Here is a 16217-nt window from a genome sequence, read left to right on the forward strand (position 1 = left end):
ATTGATAAATGCAGGTTTAACTGAGGGCAGAGTAGAATCAAAGATACTGAAGGCTTACCCAAGCCATTTTGGACACAATGCATCATCAATATAAGCCCTTTTATAAACCCTGCAGAAATCAGTCCAATCCTGGAGTCCAAAACTGAGATGCATGCATTTAAAGGTTTTCTGCAAACTACTGCAGACGACTACTTGACTAAAGCAATAAATAAAAGACTCATGCCTGGATGTTCCTCTTGGTCTTTGTTACAAGTCTACTTCATTATAATGTAATGCAAACATTTTTCATGAATTTCACTTTATATAAATCCTGACTTTTTTGTACAAAGACTTTAAATCCTCTTTCAAATCCTGTTTTAACATGTTCATAAATGAGTCTCCAGGACTTCAGAGTATCAAAGAGATTTCTCGCTTTCAATCTCCGTGTTTAGTCCCCCATGAACTCACTAGGTTTTGCCCTGGAAAAAATACTTAAAATACTTGAAAAAAGTTTTTAAAATGTAGTTTTTCAAAAAACAATACCTTCCCTGTTTATCACACAAGACCTGGAATAGACAATGGCCTCTAGATTAAAAAACTACTAATTTCATCTTTTTTTTTTTCAGTATCAAAGCTGAAAATTATCTTTCATAGGGACATTTAGTGATAATAATTTTTAATTAATTACTCGAAATATATTTAATACTGAATGACAAATCTGACCGAAACAATCTCTCAACAATCTATATTTTATTTAATTGGCAAACAAAAAGACACATACAACACTTTTCCCCCCCCAGAACCCTACCTACTGTGAAAACACCTAATTATTAGGCATGTTTTCTCTTGGACAGAAAAGAAAACCTGTAGATGTACTTAAATGGATCTCATGAACTTTTTTTATGTGCTTGTAGTGTTTCTGCCTCATACGTAAAAATACAAGAATTGTGATTATATATTGGCATTACTGATCCTATTCCTGCACATTGCCCATTGAGAAGCAGTATTCAATACATTTAGAAAGTGTAAAAAAAGACAATAAAACTCCTCTGGGATTTGAACTGTCAAAATGTGATCCACAAATGGGTTTGACCCAAATGCAAAAGTTTAAGAATCAAAACCAAGAGTTTATTGTTCTGTTAGTTAGAAAGTGTTAGTCAGAGTCATCTGTAATATCATCTTGATCCACATCTTCCTCTCTGTTGACCGTCCTACTTTCCTCGGAGTAAGTCTCCTTTGCCTGACGGAAAGCACATGAAAAACATTTGGCAAACATTCAGAATTAAAGATATGAACCTGATTACATAAAGCCACATTAGGGATAAACTACATAGCACGGGGTCTTGGAACCAACACCATATCAAACGCTTTCCCTGTTAACTGTCAGCCACTAATCATTAGCGTGCTGGAGAGTTCTACCCGTTATCTTATCAGCCCACTGCCCTCTACAGTTTCAACTGCCTGTTAACCGACCTGTATGGTTTAAACTTCAAGTAATGACCAACTCAGCAGCAGTGAAAGCTCAGCGTTTGGCTGGCTTATATAAGTGACTGTATTACTACTGTCTGCTGCTTGTCCCTTAAAATAAAGCCTGTGTTGTGGTCCCCACTCCTGCCAATTTTTTCAGCCACTTTACACTTACCTACACATTACTACCTGATTCTGTTATTTCTTCATTTAAATCTTTTGTTCAGTTATATGAAAAAGGTTTTATTCAGTTAAATTATTTAAGTATTTTTCCTCTTTTTACCTTAGTTTACAGAGTACACTCCCTGATGTTGTTGTTGTATGCCACCGAATCTCCAAAATTCCTCCCAGGTCATATAGTCTCAAAATTTTACAAAATCAAACTTTTTTATTTCCTTTGTCAAAATGTATCTATACAAATAACAATAATCTATTGTCATACGTCATAAATACAAACAATAAAATGTCTAAATTAGAACAAAGCTTCTGGGAGCCAATCCTAATCCTGTATCAGATGTTAACATAATGCCTTCTAAAAATCCTAGAAATGGCAGGTACCTCATCCTCTGACTGTTCCTGAGGCAGCAGTGAATGTTGCTCCTCCTCCTCCTCCTCCTCCTCCTCCTCCTCCTCACTTCCTTGTGACCTCTGAGAAAGAATCTCTTCACCCTGCAGCATATATTGTTCCTTTAAGTGAATGACTCAAATATGGACAGACACACATACTAGAAATTCAGTAATATTATACCTTCAGGTTGCGATTCTTCAGGTTGCCAATCCAAAATGCCTCCTGACAGTTGTTGAGTGTCAGCATGGCCTTCACTCTGTAAACAAACAACTCCAGGCTCTTCTTCAAGGCTGGTACATGGTTGGTCAGGCTCATATCCTGGTGAATCTGAGCACAACCCAATATGACAAGGCTACTTATTTACAGAGCACCTGAGGATTAACATATGCATATTTCTCTAATTTAACAGGAATATTTACCAGCACTTGTAGAGAGATGTCTCCAGCTAAATAAATTAGAAAGGAATGAGCTAGAAACTGTGTGATCTGTAGCTACCTTAGAATGTCCACACAAGTGATGGAGCTGCCGGGTGCTGAGCTGGAAGGTCTTTAGCAGGCTCTGGACATTCTCCTTAAAAAGACAATGTATCACACATAATCACCTCACTGGCAGCACTTCAATACATAATGTGTTTCTGTGCTTAGCCATGCTCTAGTGCCAACTCACATTTGAATGATACAGGGAAGCAGAAGCAGAAAACATGCACTTCTATATAAAATCAAGGTGTGAATCAATTTGTTCAGGGATAAACTAGAAAATCTTATGTAAGTACTATAACATTTCTGACTGCTTTTGTGCCTTAACACAATGTCTTTTAATACAATATTTTCTGAAGGTCTAGGCTTGTATATTAAGTTATCTAAATAACCAACAACATTAGTAAACTATATTGATTAGATTAGCACTACAGAATGTCATGACTGGTCTGTTAACTGACATTTGCTTATATTAAATCGGTTACATTAAATTGATTAAAGTGTACTGCGTTGTTTGCAAAAGTAATAACATCAAGGTCAACTATTTAAGACCACTGTCTAGTTTTCCAAGGCCATACATATGTACACAATTTCACAATTTAACATTCAGCTTAATATGACATTTACTAGCTGTATTAGGTGACAGCATTTCATGTGTACCTTGTGCCTTTTGAAACTGTTGTCCAGTAGTGGCATCCCCAACTTCAGGAATGACTCCAGGAAAAGGCGGCCATACTAACAATAACAACATTATAATCAGTTAATACAAAGTCACAGCAGCTTCACCTGGATGCTTTTTCAGCATGCACAGCCAGCTCACCTTTAGGCACACATTGAGCACCGGCCTAGAATCAAACACCTGTAAGAAAAGATTAGAGGACATATAAGTGAGCAGATGAACCTAACTGAAACACATGGGTTTGTTAAAGACTAGGAAATCTGTAAAAGATCAGACGGCAGATTAAATGATAAAAAATTATAAAATGGCACTTGCATAATCTGCAGTATGAGCTACCCAAAACTAATGAAATACCGTATCATGGAAAATCTGACCCAGTATTTGGGTGAATGCTGGACAGAGATGGGGTCAAATGTCAAAATCAGTACAAAAGACATTTACAGCCATTACATCATGTTAACAGACCTTAACTAAGTTGACCAGGATATGAAAATCTCTGACAGCCAGGTTCCATGTCAGCAGCTTCTCACTCTGAGCCTTGAAGGAGGACATGGGTTACATGCTTTAAAAGTTAAAAAACATTCAAATTCAACACACACACACAAAGTATGGTCTCATGTATGAGAGTTATTTGAAACCAGAATGTTGAGGCGAAACTAACCATTAGTTATGCATCATACTGCAGTCAAAAATGCATGACAGACTAATTCACAGTTCAGAGTTTGAAGTTGCAACTGGCATTCACAAACGTTTAAAAGTAGAATTGCTGATTTGCCACTGTAGATAGTAGTTGTAGTAGATATGTAGTAGATTTTTGTGGCTCTGATTTTTGAGCTCCAAGGTATACACTGTATGCAAGAGAACACATTGTACAGTGTGACACTTAGAGGCTGACCTCACTGTTGTCACTGATTTTGTAAGCAGGAATCTTCTTGGCAGCCTTTTCCAGCTCTGCCATCAACACTTTATAGAACACCAGGAATGTTTGCCTGAGGAAAAAGAGAAAATAATGGAAGAATGAACAACAGGGTAATGACAATATGGATAAATATACTCTTTACTGTGATTATGATTGATTGTGATCACAGTTAGCCGTGAGGCAGCCAAGTGCTGCATGGCAGGAACACATAGATAAATCTAACTGCAATCTAAGCTACTTTTGCATAATCACTTACTCACAAGGGACCTTCCATTTTGCTCTAAGATAACTAAGCACAAAGGACTGATGGTGGTGAGGATCTACCTGTTGAGCGTGGGCCATGATGCAGAGCTCTCCTCTTTTGATGCATTGAGGAGCTCAGAGATTCCTTCTCCAGCTATTTCCTCCACTGCCTTCAGAACATCTTCAACACGCTCCAGGTAGATGCTTGTTCACAATTATAACAATACCATATATTAAATAAAGATAATGAATGGTGTTAACTAGCATATGTGTGCTTCATAAATGTGCTAACACTTCTTGGTGCTTGGGAAGAGGAATGGGTTGGAGAGAGTGAAACACTTCTGACTTAAAGTTTAACATTAATGTGATGCGGCCATAGTGTTGTGTAACTATGAGAAACCCTCAACACAATACTGACTTCATTCATTTACTGTGTGGTATGTGGATGGACAGCACACCATCCTGGTGCTGATGCTTGTTTGTTTGCTTCTACTGCACTGCATGGTGTGTAAACATGTATTAAAGAGCCATTGGTAATTTCCCTAAGCAGTTTGCATTGCAAATAACACACACACAAACGTACAAAAGGCACACATAAAAATAAACATATAAATGTTTTTTAAAGGTTCTTTAGAGATGATTCTTCTGCAAATCAATGTAAATCCTTTAATATGATTAATTATTTTTACGTTATTGAATTTGTGTGAAGGATTCACACAAGCCTGAGCCCGACCAATACTGGAATTTTAAGGCCGATATCAATATAGATATTTGAGACCTTCTATTAACGATACATCGACTGATCTTAAGCACTTTAGTTTGAAAACTCACTTGTAATCGCTCTGTGGTGGTCAAAATGTGTAACAGCAACATAATTTCTAAATTACCACAAAGTTACCTATGGCATTTCTGTACTGCAACCTCTTGTTACTTATCAGCCATCATATATACCAGTACATGTGTGATAAGCTAGCAAGCAGACGCACCTTAGGAGAGTGTGAAGTGCTTCGTTGAATTTGTTCCCTCGCTCCTTCTCTCCGCTGGCTGTCACCCAGTCTTGGCTCAGGAAACGTTTTGCTAGGGAAGCTAGGAAGAAAAATCAGCCAATTATCATCACAGTTATATTGCATAATAGATATGTTGATTTAAATGAGGTAACATGTCAGACTGACTGGTCTGCTCTCTGTAGGCAGCAGGGTTCCCTCCTTTCTCCGACACAGTGGACAGAAGCTGGGAGAGACACAGGGCTGTGCTGAGACTTGGCATTGTGCTGCGGAAGTTCACCAGGTACTCAAAGCTGTGTCTAAACAAAAACAAAAAGGGGGCAAAGATACATTTGATTCTATCATCATACAAAACACAACTAAAACCACTGTACTTGACATTGTTAGACAATTCTGGTATTAAGAGTTCCTTGTGCCTTGTTCTTTGCTGTGCCCATGGATATTAAATAATACATTCATTTCTATGACTAGGTCTATTGTATTGTATTGTATTGTATTGTGGCTCTTTAGTAGTGAAATGCCACTAAAGCTGATTGAATGTGATAAACAAATAGATCAACAGATAAATAATAAAAAAGCATAGATCATATATAGTAGTTACTCCTCTCTGGTTCTTAAACTTTATCACTCACTTTACAAGCTGCTCCAGGGTCAACTCAGCACCTCCCTCTTTCAGTCGTCCAGCCAAAACTCCCAGAGCCTTCTTCAGTAAGCTCCGCTGTCCTGGCTGGTTGAATCCAGACCTGACAAATACACACATACATAGACACTTATCACGGACACGCTGACACTTCCAAAGGCATACTGCACTGACATTTTATAGAGTTAAAAGATTTAATGTCTGACATGAAAGTCAGTGGTGTTGGGCCTTCTCACCAGCTGAAGGTGGTGTTCAGGACCTGCAGGAGCAGCTGGTAGCCTGATGACATCAGCTGATGCTCCTGAACATCTGTGGCAGGCCCATCCACAACACCATTGTTCTCAGACAGCAGTGTCTGCACAAATGTATACAAACACAGAGCAAATCTTTATAGACAAATAGAAGAAAGAGACTAAATCTAAACTTATGTCTACAGATTGTTTGTACCTGAAAATGGTTGTGGCAGTTCTCCAGGTGTGAGCAGAGGGCGGGCAGCAGCTGGACACAGCAGGAAGCAATATCCTTGGAGCTCCTCTGTTGTAGATGGGAGAAGCCCACACTCTTATCAGTCCTTCCCTGCAGAAAAGACAGAAAATATCTCAATAGGTTTTGTCTCACATAAGCCTGCATTTGACAGTTTTATACAGTACAAAGCTTCTTGGTTAAGGACATATTCATAAAGTTTACATTCATCAGGCCTTCATTTGCCTGCATCAAAAACAAAATCTAGGACAACAATAATGAATATTACAATATGTGAATCGATGATGTGTACTGTTTATTGTGACAGAACAACAGTTTTTCCCCCAGACACTGTCAAACGTTTCAAAGACCTGCACATTCTCACATTACATTTCAAGAGTGTTCATGACTTCACTGATCTGTGTTTCATTGTATGCATTAGCTTTTTACTGTACCTTAAAGAAAGAAACTCTCTTAGCAGGGGCACCTGTAAGACTGAACTCCAGTTTGCGAAGCATATCCTCCAGCAGGAACACCAGCTCAGCAGGACCTAGCAGAACCTCCTCTCGCACCTCAATCATATAAGAATATTAGATGTATAACTTCCTGTGTATTGATGTATACAGTGCACACCTTTGTGCAATAGATTAAAAACAGCACTCAAAGACATACATTACAGTGATTTCACTACAATCCAAATGAATCTCCATGCTTCCAAAGTGATCTCAGTGTCATAGGATGGTTGAGTAGTAATGTTCCCACCCAGGTCTGGATATATATATGTAAGCTGATCGCTGACTGACACTACCCCCTAACCTCTAACCTTAAGTTTGAAAGCCATGATCTTATTTTTAAATAATTCAAAAACTCTCAATCACTCTCTTTTATAATAAAACAAAACTTGTAGTTAATTTTCCCTACCTTGGTGTGGAGCTCAGAGTCCAGCAGTGAGCGGGACAGCAAGCCACACTGCAGCACACTAAGCACCTCCATGTCCAGCTCCCTGAAAAACTGTCTGTAGGACACCAGACTGACACCTTGCCGGATCTCTTTTTCTTTCTCCTTCTCCGGTTGTTCCTTCAACATAAGCAGAATCACCTTTTTTTTAGCTCAGTTATGTTAAAAAGAGATTCATGTGAGAGGTCAAGGTTTACCTGCTGAGTTTTGTCTGCTTCAGTCGCCTCCTCAAGCTGAGAGCTGCTCTCTGAGGAATTCTTACCAGGGCCCTTCCTCTTCTTTCCTGAGCCATCTAAATAACATACAGTGGTGTGAAAAAGTGTTTGCCCCCTTCCTGATTTCTTATTTATTGTCACACTTAAATGATTCAGATCAAACAAATTTAAATATTAGTCAAAGATAACACAAGTAAACAAGCAACAAAGTCAAAGTCCTGACCTGTATCCTATTGAGATGCTGTGGCATGACCTTAAAAAGGCAGTTCATGCTCGAAAACCCTCCAATGTGGCTGAATTACAACAATTCTGCAAAGATGAGTGGGCCAAAATTCCTCCACAGCGCTGTAAACGACTCATTGCAAGTTATCACAAACGCTTGATTGTAATTGTTGCTGCTAAGTGTGGCCCAACCAGTTATTAGGTTTAGGGGGCAATCATGTTTCACACAAGGCCATGTAGGTTTGGGTTTTGTTTTCCCTTAATAATAACAACTTTTAAAAACTGCATTTTGTGTTTACTTGTGTTATCTTTGACTAATATTTAAATTTGTTTGATGATCTGAAACATTTAAGTGTGACAAACATGCAAAAAAAAAAAAAAAGAAATCAGGAAGGGGGCAAACACTTTTGCACACCGCTGTATGTGAGTCAGTCAATTATGTAAGTACTTATTTCCTTATTCAGAGTATTTGGTTTCATTAATGCAGAGTAAAATATCTTCTGTTGGGCATGGTTACCTTTCTTTGCCTTATTCACAGGAGCAGTGGAACTAAGTATAATCCCATCTGTGCTTTCTCCATCAAAGTTGGCGACAGGTGGAATATAGCCAGGTGTTCCTGAAACACCAATTAAAGAAGTAGTAAATCATTTTAAAATCTTTAGTAGAACTGACACCATATTGCATGTACAATGGAGAGATTGTGAGATCCCCAGTATTGATGGATCAAAAACTCACCTGCCAAAGCCCTCTCCAACAGTGTCTGAAGGTAGGTGATGTTCTGCAGGCGAGTCATCACTTTCATCTTCATCTCAATTTCTTTTTGTCTACAGAATGCATTTATGACCTATCACAAAACAGGGTTAAGACACGGCTTTAATCTCCTACTTCTGATTAAAAAAGTTTTACAAATCAATCAAACCCATTTTACATTAACATGCAGTTACCTCTCTGAACCAGTTGATGGTGTGAAACAGCAAAGCACAGAGGAACTCCCTCTCAGCTTTTGACAGGCTCTCTATTTTCTCTACTATGTCCATGTCTGTTAAGATCAGAGGGCAGCCTGTGTCCCAGAAAATGTAAACACAGTCACAAATTATTTTACAGCCACAGAAATGAGAACAAACTGGTTTCCAAGAGAAACATGTAACTTCCACTTCCTCACCCAGCAAGGCGTCAATCTCCTCAAGGTCTCCTTGGTGCTGTTTCTCCTCACAGAGTCTCAGGAGGCGAAAAAATGGAGACAGACAGAGAGGAGACACTCGCCTGCCCCCACAAAATACAGGGAGAAACAAATCCAACATCTCATTGATTACATGCTTGTAAGATATTACACAATAAACCGTATTGTAAATCTGACTCTATTGCAAGTGAAATACACCACTGACTAAATATTTTGTTGTGGGGTGACTGACTTGTGTGCCTTCTTGGTTTGACTCTGCTGCTCTCCTTTGTTCTGGATGTCTTTGGCCAGTAGAGGCAGCAGGTTGATGGCAATGCCTTCCTGACTCTCCTCCTCATCCAGGTTGTACATCACACAGGCCGGAAAGGGAAAGGAACTGAGGTTCAAAAGGTAGGAGGAATTAATGAATGCTACTTATAGCAATAAATGTATATTAAAACATCAACCAGAGTAATTTCTCATGCTGCCAGCTGTCCATCACTAACCCAGATATTTCAGGCCCTAGGTCCACCACAAAGTCATCCTGGAAGTCATCTAGGACACTCGTTGCGATCGTTTCCTGTTGGTGGCAGGAAGACAACAGGACCAGAATGCTTAATCATGCTTTAGTTGCATCTTATGAAGCCGGATGCATGTCAATAGTGATAAATATATGTGAATGTTATAAATTAGGAGATAAGAGCTATAAAGATAGGGAGTACAGTAAATATTTGTTTGAGACACACCTGCACCTGTGGGTCCAGGGTACAGCTCAAGATCAGGTTGGCCAGTTCATCATAGTACAGAGCTGCAGCCTCAGGTGAGCTTTCACTGCTCGACTTCACAAGCTCCAACAGGGCTGTCACCTGCAACAAGTAATACACACATACATGAACATATCTACCGACCAGAAACCTGCAGTTAAAAATCACTCTGTGCTCTGTTGGCGGGTGTAACAGGAATGGAGAAAATACTCCTCAAACCTCAGTTCTCAACTAATAATGATGGGTCTCTTATAGTTTGTGGCAGGACAAATTATTACCATTATAATTATTTTGCTTGACTTCTTCCAAAGGGAAGTCACAGCACAGTTTTAGTTACTAGCAAACCCGTAGTTAGAATCTGTACATGAGACAGAGGCTTAAATACAGGTCAACAACCACCAAATGGTTTATTATGGTTTATTTACTTACTATATATACTGCCCTGAGGTACTGCTGAAGCTACCCAAACCCCTCTTGGTATCAAATGAAAATTATATAAAAAGGTTATTTTAAGGTTTTATAAAGTTACAGACAGATACCAGTTGATAAAACACCACTGCTTGCAAAAATAAATTAAACAAGATGGCAAAATTACATACACAAATGTGAACCAAAACCATCAACTTATAAATGCAAAATAAGAATTTTAGGCAAAGACTATTGGATGTTTTCTTCAACACAAATGGAAAAACTTATCTAAGATCTACATTCATGAGATACTTACCCCTGTTAAACACTAAAACTAGAACTGATGTATATATAAAAAAAGTCTACACTGTTACTGTTTAAATGTACCAGAAGTTATGGATTGGAATGAAAAACCATACAATCCTTGCAACATACACATTGTTCATTCTGATTGTTTTAATGTACCTGTCTTAACATCTCTTGGGGTAGCGACTCATTCTGTGACTCCTTCACCTTGAGCCTGGGGGGGGGCATAGTGCAAGACATAGAGATATAAAGTGACAGAATGAATAAGAAAAATACTGCTTATGCCTGTGCTGTGAATAACAGCCCTTACCTGGAGGCCCCCATGCTGCCTACAATCATGACAGCACCAATGATGCCAATACGTTTGTACTTGGGTACAGTGCTGGAGAGCTGTTTGCGGATCACTATGTGCATGTCATCCTGAGGGGAGAAACAGAACAAGAGAGGTAGGTCAGCAGGTGAGAGGATGACAAGAAAGTGTTGAATGAATTATCTTGTGAATGTGCACCTGGATGTGTGATCCCTGCTGCTGTTGCCCAAAGGCCAGTCTGCTCAGAAGGTGGAAGAGTCTGCGGATCTGCTGGGGTGTGAGGTTGTCCATGTAGTCCAAGATACCCTGCATCAAATATCATGCTCAGTTAAAAACTCAACCAAACACAATGGTAAGATACTAAACCTTTGTAAGACAACCATCAGGGACTACTAGCTACAAGCTGTTGGCACATACATCTATTGTGCTCAAATTTAATTTATAAATTTTTCAGTGTGGTTTGAGTAGCAGCTACAATTGCAGATATATGGATCACCTCCTTACCTTGACAAAAACAGCATACAGGGCCATTTCTGAGGGCTTTTCTGTAACTAGGCCGCAGAGCAGCTCCAGAGCCATGTCCACCTCCCCACCCACACCACTGCACACATGGGTCACTAAAGAGCCCACCACTTCCTATAAAACATACCACAGGACAGAATTAGAATGACTCAAACGCATTTATATTCAAAAACAGATAAACACTTATGCACATTTTTAAAATTGAATCCCAAACCCACCTGTTGGCAGTAAGAGTCAAAAGCAGTGAATGAGAGTCGGTACATGTGTCCACCAAAAGGCACCACACAGGGGTCAGGGGAGCGCAACAAACTCTGAGCCAGAGCCAGGATGGAGAGGAAATACCCTCGCATGACCTAGAGTATCATCATTAATTAATACACATATTATTCAAATAATAATTATAACTACGTCTGTATAAAAAATAAAGTGCACTGTGCTACTGTCTTTGTATTTAAGCTTGTTCGTCTGCAGACTGACCCACCTGAGAATAGTCCCTGAAGGTCTTCTGGAGCAGAGCCTCCTGGATCAGTCCAGTCCTCACTTTCACCTTCAGCACCCTCTCTGCCCCCCGCCGGCTCTGGTTGGCATTGGTTGAGTGGAGGATGAACAGCACCAGCAGATCTATTACCTGACGGGGAAAATGCCAGAGCACATTTTAGGAAGAGACATATAGATTCACACCCCCACAGACATGCATAAATGTGACACATAAAAATAGTGTTCCTACGTATCCGTAAATTTCAAAATGGCATATTTTTGTCCACATCCAAACTTTGTGACTGGTTTTGAAGATGATAGTTAGTGTACAGCATGACATATGCTAATAACGGCCAATTGCATGTAAAAGTGATTCTTTATATCATCATGATGAAATAATAGTCTCTGTGCATGAAGAGTGAATGACATAATGTTTCTATAATTTCCCAAACTTCATTCACAACTACAAAACCTTTTGTCAAAATTAACAAATTGTAGGGTTTACATTTTTTTTTTTTTTAAACAATTTTTCTTTATTCTACAGACTTGTGTGGGAACCTCCACCCAGAATGGGATGTAAGCAGTCCATTAACACTAACCAATTTACAGGGGGATAACCTGAACTGAGCAGGTGACACTCACCTTATGGTCCTCCACTTCATCCACAGACTCGATTGCCTAATGAAAAACAACACAGTAAAAGTAAGAAACACTGAAATTGAGAAGACTGTTAAAAATTAACATTTTTTTTTTAAATTCTAAAGCATCCGCATTTATTAATAACCTAAAGCAAGACGGCTTAAAACGAATACATTTCCCACCTTGAGCCAAGCCTCAGATATGGTTTTCTGGAATCGCACTGCTGACTTGATGCCGTCCAGTATCAATACAACGCTGTCCTGGCTGCTGCCAGCTGCTGGTGTGGCAGCGGACCTGCTCCAAAACCAGACTTATTAGATTAAATCTTTAGGAATACAGTATCAAAAACCTACTTGCCTATATCAAATAGGTGCCTGACAAAATGTACTGATGTACAGCTGTGAGTGAATTGGAATCCGTGCTGTCTTACGTTACTGATCCGTTGTTCTTCATGCGGCTCTGGGAGGCCTGCAGCACAGGAGGGAGAATGCACTGCTCCAACTCCAGCTTTTTACGAAGATTACACACCACCTACACACAGGAAAAAACACATCCCACGCTTCTTGATTTCAAAATATAAGTACCAGAACAACCAGAACAATATTAATATGTTTTTAAATGCACAATGCTACGGACATGACTTCAAGCTCTGACCTCATATGCATCAGAGGCTGAGACAGAGTGCAGGATGAACTTGACCACCACAGGTAGGTCTTCCAGTTGCACAGCAGCCAAAGTGACCATAACGGCTCCACGAACCTTAGATAGCAGACAGTAACAGATAACAACACAGTGACACAGTTCACTTGGCTTTTCATAATTCACCAAAAATAGGTGTAATACAGTGTGTGTGTGTGTGTGTGTACTACCTCAGTCAGTAATGAGGAACTGAGGTTCAGACTAGACAGGGCATCCAGGATGGGAACAGTCAACTGAGTGTTCTCCTGGAATAAAGAGCTACAGAGAACAGTGACGATATCAGCGACTCTGAAACCACACATGCAGCACAAGAACCACAGATCTGTAGCAGATATTTACAGGACATACTTGAGCTCTCTGGCTATATCATTGTGCTGGGAGTCTTCCAGTATCTCTGGCAGACTGGTGATGATGTCACGCTGAACCTCCACTGGTGCTACTGACACGAGCTCCATAAGCTTCGCTGCCAACTCCTGCAAATAACAGGCCATAAAGAGGGCAGAGAAAAGCAAGCAATCACAAAAAGCAATCACATCGTCATCTGGAAATTAGTGATTACTGACATGAAGAAGAAATAAATGATTACAGGTCTAATGGAACAGATGAGCAAAAATAAAAACACTTTTAATAACTTTAACGGTTGTGACTACTGCACATGCAACAAGACCTATCATCACAGAAATGACTACCTTGCTGTCCACAACTCTGTCCAGCCATTTAAGCTGGTTAATAACTATGCGAGGAATACTGAGGCCTCCATCTCCAGTACTGTGAAGGACAGAACAAGATGACATTTAGAAAAATAAGACAATGGAAAAAAGTGTGTAAAAATGGTTAAAACGCTGTAAAGTGAACTCATATGAAATACTGACCCATCAAACATAAATTCAGGGAGTTTCTCGAGCAAGGTGTTAATGATAAAAGTCTGTATGAAAGAGAAAAGTAGGTTAAGCATGTGTGGAATATACACTGTGCATGTACACGTTGCACAATACACATTTGCATGCCTCATAGCAGAAAGAGATATTTGTTTTTCTGCGTGACATCCTTTGTGAAAGGGTGATGCAGGTGTCTTTGGCAGAATATCTGCAGAAAATCTTACCTGCAGCATCTCAATCCCCAACAGCATGCGTAGCAGACTTTCCTGGAATGAGCTGACGCTACTGCAGCAACAGAGGGAAACATGTCAGTGTGTCACACCATACAGACCCCCATCCGTCTAGGTCGTAGCTGTGCCCTAAAAGTTCTGGCCTCTATTAGCACTGAGTGCCTGCAGTTACCTGGAGTCTCCATCAGACAATCGTGGGACACATGGAAGGAGGCAGTTCCTAAACCGCTCAGGGTCCTCAATATGAGACTCCAAACCAGTGGTGAATTCCTGTACAATCTGAGAAATGAAATATCAATGAAACATAATTGTCTCGCGCTAAATGCCTTGATTTTGTATCGGGATGATGTACATACTTACCCCAGGGTACCTGGGGCTCTTCTGTAGTTGTTGCTGTATCCTTTTTTGGAAAACTACTTGGTCAACAGCTAGACGGGGAAAAGATAAATATCAGAAAAATCCAAAGTGGACAAACTGATTTAATTTACTGGCCTGGTATGTTTTGAAACTTGGATTGAGCATGTTTACCAATCTCATTGGATGTGCCACCTTGTTTCAAGGTGACACCTGCCTCTCGAAGAAAGACTGCAAACACACTTTCATTTGTCTCTTCTGGAGCTGGTTCCTTTGGTTGGCGACCAGTGCTACGACTCTTTTTAGCCTCTGTAGAGAGAAGAGAATAAACCTTTAATAAAACCGTATCCAGCAGAAAAACTGGACTCCCCACATGGATGGTGTTTTAGACAAGGTGCTATCAGTTAATGAGGGAAATGGGATACGGTGTTAATTCAGACGTTTGCCACGTGTGTTGGTGTACTCATGTCAGTGGGAAATGAAACATGCAGTGGTCCTGTCCGATTGTGTCATACTCCTGTAATACTTTGCTCTCAATGTGAATCATATAGTTAACGTTACAGTGTGATGGGAATCTGTGCATGTGGATATCTTAGTTGGAAAGCTGGGGGACTTCACTGCAACATAGTTATGAACTCCTGTGATGTTGCGTTACATAAAACTTACTAGTGGTCGTAGTAGCTCCCTCTCCTTTATCCACAGAGGACCGTCGCTTTTTACGCATCATCTGATGAAATATAAAGGCCAGAAGGGTTTTTAATAGCTAGACCAGGCTAGCATCCACAGTAGAAAACAAGCTAACGTATTTGTAAGTTGACGCTAACTTCACTGGGGACCTTTACAGCAAAATACTGTTCTGCAGCTAGGGTATTAGCTTACTGGTTCAGTAATTCAATAACTAAAACACAAACATGCCATACTTCACGTATGCAACGTTATATCGGGGTTATGTTGTTGGCTGTCAGAATCATTTAGGATGATAAAAGTGAGACATACGTTTAATAGACAGACGAACCCAGAAGCGACGATATTACGAGCTCAGACAAACTTCCGCGCCAATGTGCTTAGCGCGTCATCAAGGGATCATCTCCGTGGAGTTTAGGTAACAGGGTACAGCTAGAAATAAATGCCCGATACTGTTGGAGAATTATCAGATAAAGCAACCATACATTTTATATAGAGCTCATTTATAAGTTAGTCCCTTGACTGAAATCTCTGTTGTGCTATCAAAAGTGGCCCGTCGTTAAACATTACAACGATTACAACAAGTGGTAAACCGTCTCTAATTTTCTAGCATTGGGCTGCATGTTTTTCAAACGGTTTGCCCGTTGTTGGGCGGGGTTAGGACCATCGATTTATTAATTTACGAAGAGTCATTCCGGGATACGCCGTGTAAGGAAACATGCTCCACCCCAGAGAGCCGTACCTGCGCAACTACGTCGAAGAGTGTACAGTTGATCGAGCGGTTTCACTGCTGCCTGCCTCCTTCTTCGCCTCGCTTGATTTACTAATAACATTAGGGGTCAATCTTAAGCCACTAACGTCTTGATTTACGAAGTTAACGAGCCATTTAGTTGTCAAGAGAACACGTCTTTCCAAACTAAAGTGACGTAGCAGCTATTTTACAGGTAAATTAATGA

General features: G+C 40.0%; 1 protein-coding gene across 2 annotated transcripts; it reads right to left on the minus strand.

Annotated features, from left to right (window-relative positions):
- Window positions 1-712: 712 nt before the first annotated feature.
- Window positions 713-15971, minus strand: fancd2 (FA complementation group D2). 2 transcript variants are annotated; one of them, XM_044172348.1, is made up of 44 exons: window positions 15593-15971; window positions 15244-15304; window positions 14752-14886; window positions 14584-14651; window positions 14396-14502; window positions 14218-14278; window positions 13988-14040; window positions 13805-13883; window positions 13464-13588; window positions 13286-13373; window positions 13071-13175; window positions 12847-12947; window positions 12599-12710; window positions 12420-12455; window positions 11782-11928; window positions 11519-11653; window positions 11283-11414; window positions 10977-11084; window positions 10779-10888; window positions 10628-10682; window positions 9737-9856; window positions 9497-9570; window positions 9244-9387; window positions 8994-9094; window positions 8776-8891; window positions 8567-8675; window positions 8349-8447; window positions 7592-7686; window positions 7359-7514; window positions 6893-7009; window positions 6423-6551; window positions 6212-6330; window positions 5968-6078; window positions 5504-5634; window positions 5318-5417; window positions 4413-4535; window positions 4065-4158; window positions 3635-3706; window positions 3311-3349; window positions 3151-3225; window positions 2510-2584; window positions 2195-2341; window positions 2005-2115; window positions 713-1219 (listed from the first exon to the last, which is right to left on the minus strand). In XM_044172348.1, the coding sequence occupies exons 2-44, from the start codon at window positions 15302-15304 to the stop codon at window positions 1133-1135; spliced, it is 4362 nt and encodes a 1453-aa protein (XP_044028283.1). In that variant the 5' UTR covers window positions 15593-15971; the 3' UTR covers window positions 713-1132. The 2 variants fall into 2 exon arrangements, with proteins under 2 accessions (XP_044028283.1, XP_044028282.1); XM_044172347.1 differs by having other exon boundaries at window positions 15574-15971.
- Between the last annotated feature and the right edge of the window lie 246 nt (window positions 15972-16217).

The sequence above is a fragment of the Siniperca chuatsi genome, linkage group LG2 (assembly GCF_020085105.1).
Source record: "Siniperca chuatsi isolate FFG_IHB_CAS linkage group LG2, ASM2008510v1, whole genome shotgun sequence".
Taxonomy (NCBI): domain Eukaryota; kingdom Metazoa; phylum Chordata; class Actinopteri; order Centrarchiformes; family Sinipercidae; genus Siniperca; species Siniperca chuatsi.